The sequence below is a fragment of the Colobus angolensis genome, unplaced genomic scaffold (genome assembly GCF_000951035.1).
Source record: "Colobus angolensis palliatus isolate OR3802 unplaced genomic scaffold, Cang.pa_1.0 Scaffold559, whole genome shotgun sequence".
Classification (NCBI taxonomy): domain Eukaryota; kingdom Metazoa; phylum Chordata; class Mammalia; order Primates; family Cercopithecidae; genus Colobus; species Colobus angolensis.
In genome coordinates, this window is record NW_012119143.1 from 592,722 (window position 1) to 602,915 (window position 10,194).

The window sequence follows — 10,194 nt, forward strand, 5'->3', positions numbered from 1 at the left end:
GGCTGAAGTGACCTGGAGGATGGAGAGCAGGAGCGGACAAGTCGGGAGAGAGGAGTTAGCCTGGATTTCTATGTCTGCAGAGGGAAGGCTCAGAGACAGGAAATCTTGAACCTTCTCAGAGGAGGTGTGCATTTCATTGGAGACTGTGTGGGATCCCATTGGTCTCAATGTCCATGTTTTCTTCCTTTGCTCTCCCAGATTTCACTCTAGTTTGAATCTCTATGTTTAGTGTCTGTGCTGGGTGGAGAGGATGGTGATGATGAGGATCCTGACATCTTTCTCCTGTTTCTCACCTTATTACATATTTACTTTTTACTGTTCTACCAAAGGATAACAGCAGTGCTTTGTTTAATAAGTTCAGGATACAAATATCTCCTTTCCTTCAGATGGTCCCACTACTCTCTATAGGTCTACACTCTGGCAGCAGGCATGAATTCCTATCAAGTGAAGAGTCATTTATTGCAGGCATCAAGGGCATGACCAGTCTCATGAAGGCATGGGGTGAGTAGCCTTCTGTAGGGGCCAATGTGAAGAGGACAATGACCCTGGGGTGAGTAGCCTCCTGTAGGGGCCAATGTGAAGAGGACAATGACCCTACCATGCGATAGGTGAAATGAACACAGTGATATTGAGGTAAAAGTTTCGTCTATAGCCAAAACTTTATTTTTCCAGCTCCATTGAGATATGAATAAAAATTAAAAATGGTTTATATCTACTGTATACCACCTTAGGATTTGACATTTGTATACATGTGGCCCTTTATTGTATACTATGTACACAAATCAACTCAAAATAGATCGAAGACCCAAACGTAGACCTGAAACCATAAAATAATGAGAGGAACATGTGAAGATAACACTTTGACATTGATGTTGGTAATGATATCTTTGCTATGACACCAAAGACACAGGCAATAAAAGGGAAAACAGTCAAGTGGAGCTGTATTGACCACTAAAGCATCTGCACATCAAAAAACAAAACAACGAACAAACAACTGAGTGAAAAAGCAACCCAGAAAATGAAAGACAATGATTGCAAACCCTAAGTGCTAGAAAGGGTAAACATCCAAATACATAAGGAAGTCAAACAACTCAATAGCAAATAACAAATAACCTGGTTGAAAAATAGGCCGAGGAGCAGGATCGGTTTCTCTCCACATCAAAGAATGTTTTTAGGGGCTACTGTTATCTCTATTGGACGTGTCAAGTAGGACACGTGTATTTAGACAGAAATTCCTTGAGTTTCTCTATTAATTGAGCTGGTAGCCAATGCTCCCAGCAGCCACCAGAGGTTCAGACAGAAAAGCACAGCTGGGGATTCACCCACTAGGTCCCTCTGGGGTGGCCCAGGAGTCACAGGTCAGACTGGGGACACATCTTCAATGTTGAAACCTCAATGGGAAAGTTTAAGGTTTCTGTTACTTACAGATCCTCATGCTACGCAGAGTGACCAGAGAGGGCAGACAGCAGTTCTCTGTCCCGGTTCTCCTGTAGCAAGGGCAGTTATGCACAAACAGGAGAGGACTTCCCTATTTAAGTGTCATTTGGGATCAGGTGTCCTAATATCCTGGGTTACTTTCCGTTGGGTACATTAAATAACTCTTTTGGCAAGGACAGTTGAGAAATTTGGTGGGAAGCCTGGGTTCACACAGGAGTCTAGGGAGGCTCCCCTCAGCTTCCTTGGTCAGTTCAGCCCTGGCCAGGCCCAGGCAGCAACCAACGATGGATTCTCCATGATTCCTAAGACAATAGACCCCGAGCTGCCTGTGCTGGTGGCTGAGGCTGAGCTCGCTGCATCAAGGCAATATTTAAAGCCCCCAAGAGAGCCTGGCCTGCATATCACAGGGTAACTCTGTTAGTGAGACAAGGACCTGACCTAATTGACACCCATGCACAGGAGAGGATGAGGAATCTTGCCTGAACCAGCCTCCCGAGTACCTGTGCTCTCACCATAACAACACATCAAAGCCAATGGCTGGGCTAGGATATTGCAGAACATCTGGTTGAGACTGAATCCCACCTCGGCTTGTGTTTCCTGGCAGGGCAGGTTTTGCTGGGTTCATTAAGGATGTGCACACAGCATGTGGTTCCCTGGAGAGGACAATTGCCTCATTGCCTGGGCAATGGACAGTTTAAGGCTAAACGAGTGTCTAGGATCATCGGGTCCAAGGACTCCTGAGTTTGCTGCTTGAGACCTAATGTCTCTTGGAAGTCTCTCAGGAAGGCGGCCAAGGTGGCAGTGAGATGGGTGTTATCTTGGATCACCTGGTGTTGTGTGCTCAAATACCTTGTTCTGTAGCCACTTCTGGGCAGGCTTAAGAGTCTCCATACACACAGTGTGAGTGGGATGATCACTGGTCGCTTGAGATATCCAGGATCGAGCTCTGTGGTTCTTCCTGTGTTATTTGAGGAGAATTCCTAGGAAGACTAGAGCACATTTTAAGATGTACCAGTATCCACCGTCCTCCTCCTTCTCCTAGTGAGGTAGATGGGATAAGGTTTCTGAAAATGAGAAAAGAATGCAGTCACTCCTGAGGCAATAAATACCTATGGTGAGGCTGCTGAACCCAGTGTGCAGGCCGGGCAGCCCTTGCCACCATGAGAAGGTCGTGCATAGCACTGGTCCCACAGGCTGGGTGCTCAGGGCCTCCCCTGCAGCTCTGTGTGAAGGCAGCAGGCACTGGGCTGTGGAGGACTGGGGGCAGCGGAGTGAGAGCTGAAGCGTCTCCCTCATCCTTAAGTAAGGAGGAGGCATCTCAAGCCTTTCTAGGGGGGTCGCTGTGGCAGGGCAGTGGGGTCAGCTGTCCCTCTGAGGAACAGTGAGTTCCTGATGAGTGGAGGCCCAGGAACTTCAGCATTGGAGGAAGTCAGCACCAGTCTTATCCCAGCATAAAAAAAAATTCGGACTATTTGGGTAAACTAAGGCCCTGGTGACAGTTTTAATTTCCAGGGTATTAGTAGGTGCCTGTAGGATCACGATGAGGTTATAGGGACAAAATATGAAGGGGTGTGTATGAGCGAGAGGAAGATCTCCAGGTTCTGGATATGCCCCGTGTCCTGCAGAAGTGAAACCTGGACCTGCTTCCTGCACACAGAACACACTCCAGTCCATAGGCATTGCCCCAGCACTGCATCAGCATTTTCACTGGAGAGCTGTTAGATTCGGGCATGGGATTCTTACACACAGACCTCCCAAGTGTGTAGTTTTTGCAAAGCTTGTAGGGCAGCCTTCCAATCTGACTGAGGCTCTGTGGGTTCCTTGCACCATAAAGTAATGGGATTATACAGAAAGCAAATGGTGATCTCAGCAAAATTCCACTGTAATGAGGTCATTTTTGGGGTAATCAGCAAAGCTTGAGTTCAGGGAAGCAGCAAGGCAAGGGTTAGGGTAATGGACATGAGCCAGCGCCATGTCCTGGAGATGGCGAGGTCCATACCTGTAGCAGTAAGGAGAGGCTGGTTGGTGGTGATCTCGTGGTCAAAGTGATTTTACTCTACAAGGGACTTAAACAAATAAGTAAGCAACAAAGAAATTACCCTTTTAAAATGTGTGCCAGGGCCTGAACAGATACTTCTCAAAAATAGACATACAAGAGGCCAAGAAACATGATATTCATAAAATGGAATGAGTACTTTTCAGCTCTTTCCTTCTAGTTTTGCTTGTAAGCCGAGTTTAGGAAATCAGCACAGTAACAGCAAAGGATACCTATTTCATTTATTATACAGGTAAATATTCACCAAGATTTTTGAAAATGTGAAGGAAGCGCTTATTGAAGACTGTTGAAATGTGAGTCAGAACGTTGTAATAGGGAGAGCCGTTGGCCTCGAGTTCCCTGAAGACAAAGCCAGGGAAGGTTAAGCCCTGGGAGAGCTGGTGGAAATGCACTGGAGGTTGGTAGTGGGCCTCTTGCGGTGTGATTGGGCCATCTGAGTTTGCTAGATTGTGCTTACTGGAGTTAGGCTTCTACCTGCCTACAGAGTCAGGGCTGCTGTCCCCTTGAGTAATTACATTTAAAGGGATGAGGTATCTGTCTTATTCCTTATTTCCTTGTCCTGCCACATGAATGGCTCATTTCAGGTAGCAAACTATCACAAGAACAGAAAACCAAACACCGCATGTTCTCACTCATAGGTGGGAACTGAACAATGAGATCACTTGGACTCGGGAAGGGGAACATCACACACCGGGGCCTATCATGGGGAGGGGGGAGGGGGGAGGGATTGCATTGGGGAGTTATACCTGATATAAATGATGAATTGATGGGTGCTGACGAGTTGATGGGTGCAGCACACCAACATGGCACAAGTATACATATGTAACAAACCTGCACATTATGCACATGTACCCTAGAACTTAAAGTACAATAATAAAAAAAATTAAAAAAATAAAAAAAAAAAAGAAAAAGTCTTGTATGTCATTAGTAATCGTAGAGTGTACGTGCATCCCAGTAAACAGTGTTGTGTCTCATCTGAGGCCGAGCAAGTGGCCCTGGTTGTTTGGAGACCCTCACACCTCTCCCTGAATTCTCTGTCCTAGAGTTTGCAGCAGTCATCGCCCATCCTAACTGCAGGAGCAGAAGCCACATGTGGTGCTCCCAGTGTGCCTTTATCCACACAGAGGAGCAGGGAGGCTCCGTCCTCGTCTGACCCTTTCCCTTGGATTGATGGAGGCTTCTCAGCGCATCAGCCTGAATTCTCCTCCAACCTTCTGTCTGGCAACATCCATTCCTCTAAATTCTGTGGAGGTCAACCCTCATCCTGTGTAGCTCTTGCCCTGATACCATTCTGTCCACCAAATATTTCACTCTACCTCTTCTTTTAATCTCTCCATGTTTTAAACGTATTCGTGTTGTACTTGAAGATTCACATGAAATCTTTCTGCCACCTCTTGCCAGAATGGCCTCTTTCTTCTGAAGTCCTAAAGCTTCATGACGCCAGTACCCATGATGACTTTTCATCTTTCAGCCTTGAATGTTTTTATTTATTTTGTTTTTAAAGGTGTGCTGTCATAGGGTCTAGAAACATGGACTGCTCTACCTCTGTTGAATTTAGCTTTTTCCTACAGAGTTTAGTAATAACAATTAATTAATAATTTTGTATTGTGATGTGCTGTTAGATGCAATTAGGTAATGTAATCAGAATTAATTTATTAGCCCCCTACTTTATGTTGCAGTCATCCATGCACTCTGGTACAGCAATAAGCAACACATGCAGCTTCCCTTCTAGATAAGGAGGCAAATGTTGCAGATAGTACGTGAAGTGTACAGGGTGTGAGATGGTTGCAATTCTATAGTTAGCAATGAGGAAAATCCGGGGAATGGAGGTGACTGGGGGAACTTGTTGCAATTTAAAATGGAGAGATCAGAAAAGACCTCAGTGACCAAATGAAGTTTTAGCTGAGACCTCAGATGCTTGGGAGAAAGCCAGTTGGACCTCTGGCAGATGCCCCAAGATGCAGCCATCTTGACCCAGTTCATAGTTCAAAATCATATGGAAAGTTAATTCAGGGATCACATGATTCCAGGTCCGTGGCAGTCATAGGAACCTGAAGAAGTCTCCTGGGGTTCACATCCTGGTTCCCTATTTGTGTCCTTCACCATCTAAACAATAAGTCTGGGATCATTACCCACTTTGTCCTCCCTGGCTTCTACATGGGCTTCCCCATCCATGCAGTGTCTCAGTAGGTACCTGGACCCCTGAGCTTCCTCAGCACCCTGCAGCATCAAGAAGACTACCATGTTCCTGGAGAAATGCTTTCCCTCCCTCGCCCTTACCCCTCTGAAGCTGTATTTTCCAGGCAGAATCAGGTTCTCAGCAGCTTTAGGGCAACACAAGGGAGTGTGTGTTGCAAAGTGCAGTGGCGCATTAGTGCGTGTGTGTTTGCTAGGTGTGAAGACAATTTTATGAGTGTGAAATCCAGGTCTTAGTAGATGTGGCTGGAGGTTGCTCTTAATGAGGACGTTCCAGTGTGGTCTGCTGTGCTTTCTGTTCCATGCATCACGCCTTTGCCCACCACCCATTTCCCTCTTAATTAAAGTTGTTTCAGTGGATCTCATGTAACCCTGTGTCTTAAAAGGAAAATGTACAATCTGACATTGTTCAATGAAACTCCAATTCTTTAGCACAGAGGATGGTAGTTTTCCCAGAGAAGTATGATTTTGTGACTGCTTGAACTTTAAGCTGACACTGATTGTTTGTCCAGCACATGGGAGCTCTTTGAGAGTGGATCCAGAGAAAATGAGGCAGAGTGAAAAGGCAGAGCAGTGGATGGGGAAATCGGTGGTGTCATATGGGCCTTCTTTTCAATTTGGGTCTGAATCCTAAATTCCTGTTTAAAATTCCTAGAATTTGGAATTTTATATTGTTCAAACATTTGATTTTGCTTTTTGGTACATGTATCCCAAGTATCTTGACGCAGACACATATCACACATTAAAGAGACGTAAACACAGAAATCTTGCTACAAGGCATTTATTTTGGATGAGGAAAGGAAATTCAGCAGAAGGTACAGGAGTTGATAGCAATTCCCTATACCTCTCGAAGCCAATTTTGAGCCCATGTTTCTTTTTTTTTTTTTTTGCAAGCTCAGCAGCAGAATGCCCAGATTCTTCCCTGGTAGTAGCAGGTTCCATAGCGACGTTCTCCTGCAAGGCACGCTGGTATTCTGCAGTAGCAGGCCATGTTTTTCCTTAAACCTGGGACTGGGAGAGCATGAGAAATTGAATACGGGGTCAGCAGTGGGTAAGAAAAAGAATCTTGGGGAAGTCACATGCTAGCTAACGGGTGATGCTGGCTGCATTGCTGCCATACAGCACGAACAACCTCAGTCAATAGGAATAAATACACAGAGCAGTGCTGGTCACACAGAATTTGAGACTCATTCTCCTTTGCTCTCATTTTTGCATTCCTGCCCCATGACACACACACACCTAAACATACCCTCAGGCTTGGCTCCAGTTTTTAAAAGCTCTTCTATAAATAGAGTAAAATGTTCTCTTTATAAATAAGTCTACTTGTTTAGATCCAGAGATAACTAGTCTGTCTCTTCATATCTTAAACCTAGTGAATTTCACAAATATTTCTTGGAATCAAGTCTTTGGAGAAATAAAATTTCTCAGATTTATTTGGCTCTCTGTTCAATTTATAGATGAGAAAATCAAGGCCCAGAGATGCTAAGTGAAGCCACCTCAGTGACATAGACTGCTGAGACCCAACTCTGGAACCTGTCTCCTATCCTTCCCTCTAGACTCAGCAGCTCAGCATTCTGGTCTCTCTTACCTGAATTCTTTGGAGCCAAGCTTTCGTCCCAGGCAAAGGAAACAACCACTTCTGGGTTGTCTGCTGGAATCTGCTCCTGGGCTGCAGTATCCTCATCAGTTCTTGCCTGGAGTGGCTCAGCCTGGGCCTGCAGGGCCACCAGGAGAATGACAGCAAGGATGACGAGTGTCCTCATGGTTGGGGTCACCTAGAGGAGGGAGAGCAGGAGTGGATGTGTGGGAGGGAGGAGCCAGCCTGGATTTATAACTCTGCTGGGAGAAGGCTCAGAGACAAGAAACCTTCTCGACCTTCAGTGAGAGGAGGCGTGTATTTTGTAAGAGAGGTCCATTGGCCTCAAGGTCGCTTGAATGCTCCTGTTCTCCCAGCTTCATGCTAGTGTAAATCTGTACGTTTAATGTCTGTGCTAGGTTGGAGCTGATAATGACAAGAAAGACCCTGCTATGTTACTCCTGGGTTTACCTGCTTAAATACTAGTATTTACTTTTCAACATTCCAAAAACAATAGAAATTGCGCTTTCATTCAACAGGCTCAGGGAACAAACGCTTCTTATTTTCTGAAGATGTGTCCTGCTGCTCTCTGGAGGTCTAGATTTTGCTGTCCTATATGAGTTTCCAATGGACTAGAGAGTAATTCACTTTAGGATTCAAGTGACTTACCATCCTCATGAAGAGGTTTTTGAGGTTATGGGGTGAGTAGTCTCCTGTAGGAATCAGGGTGCAGAGGACAATGATTTTATCAGGCTAAAGGTGAAATAAGCTCAGTGACATAGAGTTGTTGAAGTAAAAACAAAAAAACTTTATTATTTCCAGCTCTATTTAGACTTGAGTGACAATTAACAATTATATATTTATAGTGTATACTACCTCATGCTTTTATATATGTTTGTATTTAAATCTTTATCTCACACCATGTAGAAACATCAATTCAGAATGAACTGAAGACCTAAATGCAGCACCCGAAAGCATAAACTACTAGAAGTGCATATAAGGATAAAGCTTTTGACATTGATGTAGGTAATGATTTCTTGGCTATGGCACCAAAGGCACAGGCAATAAAAGGGAAAATAGACAAGTGCGGCTGTATTGAACGCTAAAGCATCTGCACAGCAAAGGAAACAATCAACTGCGTGAAAAGATCATCCAGAAAATGAGAGAAAATATTTGCAAAACCTACATGGTAGAAGGGGCAAATATGCGAATACATAAGGAAGTCAAACAACTCAATAGCAAAAATCAAACAACCTGATTGAAAAACAGACCAAGGACCTGAATAGGCTTTTCTCAAAAGAATGTTCCAAAGACCTGCGATTGTCTCTACTGGACATGTCAACTAGGACACTTGTGTTTAGAAGGAAACTGCTTGAGTTTCTCTATTAACTTAGCTGAAAGCCATTGTCCCCAGCAGCCAGTAAAGATCCAGACAGACGTTCCCAGCAGGGATTTACCCGCTGGGTCCCTCTGGGGTGGCCCCACAGTCAGAGGTCAGATTGGAGGCATAGCTTCAATGATGAAAACTCAGTGTAAAAGTTTAAGTTTTGTATTACTTACAGCTCTTCTAGCTAGGCAGGGTGACCAGAGAGGGCAGACAGCAGTCCTCTGTCCCAGGTCTTCTGTAACAAGGAGCAGCTGTGCACAAGTGGACTTCCCCTATTTAAAGGTCTTTTGGGATGAGGTGTCCTAATTTCCACGGTTACTTTCTGTTGGGTTCATTCAACAATTGTGGTGTCAAAAATGGTTGAGAAATTTGGTGGGAAGGTGAGGTTAAAGTAGAACTCTGCAGGGGAACCCCTTGTCTACCTTGGCCAGCCCTGACCAGGCCTCGGCAACAACCAACGTTGGATTCTCCATGGCTCCTAACACAATTGACCCTGTGCTGCATTGACTGTGGCGAAGGTGAACTACCTGCACCAAGGGAGTACTTAAAGCCTCCGGGACAGCCTGGCTGCGTATCGTAGTATACGCCCTACAGAGAGACTAGGATAGGAATGCCACCCACACGCAGAAGAGGTTTTGGAATCTGTTTCTGAAGCAGTGTCCCGAGGACCTGGGGTCTAACCATAAAAACAAATCAAAGCCGTTTGGCTGAGCTGGGGTGTTGGAGAACACCCAGGTGAGACTGAGTGCCACCTGGGCTTCTGTTGCTATGTGGAACAGACTTTAGTGGGTTCTCCTGAGTTATGGATGTACATGCAGCGTGTGGTTCCCCAGAGGGGACAATCACCTCCTTGCTTGGCCAATGAACAGTTTAAGGTTAAACAATTGTCTAGGATCATCTGGGCCAAGAACTGGTCTGAAGCATTAGCCTTCAGGGTGGGGGTGGCCTTTCCAGATGGCCACCCAAGAAGGGAAGTGGGAGTCTGGGCATTCACTTTACTGCTGGTGTTGTACAGCTTCTCAGCCCTTATGGGTCTTCAGAGAAGCATTTAGCAAAGTTGAGTGGTGCTTCCCGGGAGGCATAGGAAGTTTCCATCCATAACTCGTATACATTGGAGCACAGGTGTATCGCTGAGTCCATGATCATGTCTGGATGCTTTCTGTGAATGCAAAGCTCCAACACTTCAGGCTGCAGTCTGGGTTTGTGCTGCGGTGTCGTTAGCCCATTTGGAATGAAGCCTGTGCATCCAGAGAACCACCTCCTCATCCTTAAAACAGGGTGATCTGAGGTTGTGAGGGCTGCTGGTGTTTAAGCATTGGTGCCATGGGACCCATTCAATATCTAAGAATTCACTTGCCCACCTTGGACACAGGTCAGGTTGTATTTGGGGTGTAGCCCCTCTAACAGGGCTTACAGGGAATTCCCCAGTTTTCCAGCCTACGGTACAAATTCTGACTAGGGCTGTCCTGTTCCCAGCAGCTCTCTAGGTTGCAAGGCCTGGGTGTAACAGCTACCCCACAAGCCTTGTGTACAAGAGATACC

General features: G+C 45.5%; 1 protein-coding gene across 2 annotated transcripts; it reads right to left on the reverse strand.

The window, feature by feature from the left end:
• Window positions 1–6,454: 6,454 nt before the first annotated feature.
• On the reverse strand, window positions 6,455–8,904 carry DEFA1B (defensin, alpha 1B). 2 transcript variants are annotated; one of them, XM_011961506.1, is made up of 4 exons: window positions 8,826–8,904; window positions 7,935–7,978; window positions 7,278–7,464; window positions 6,455–6,694 (listed from the first exon to the last, which is right to left on the reverse strand). In XM_011961506.1, exons 2-4 carry the CDS (start codon window positions 7,941–7,943, stop codon window positions 6,585–6,587), a joined length of 306 nt encoding a protein of 101 aa, XP_011816896.1. In that variant the 5' UTR covers window positions 7,944–7,978; window positions 8,826–8,904; the 3' UTR covers window positions 6,455–6,584. The 2 variants fall into 2 exon arrangements, with proteins under 2 accessions (XP_011816896.1, XP_011816897.1); XM_011961507.1 differs by lacking the exon at window positions 7,935–7,978 and having other exon boundaries at window positions 8,826–8,898.
• Window positions 8,905–10,194: the final 1,290 nt, after the last annotated feature.

What these genes read in the sequence shown, in the direction of transcription:
- DEFA1B (XM_011961506.1), bottom strand. An exon ending in CTTGGCTCCAAAGAATTCAG is followed by an intron (nt 6,695 to 7,277) that starts GTAAGAGAGACC and finishes TCCCAGTCCCAG; the next exon opens with GTTTAAGGAAAAACATGGCC.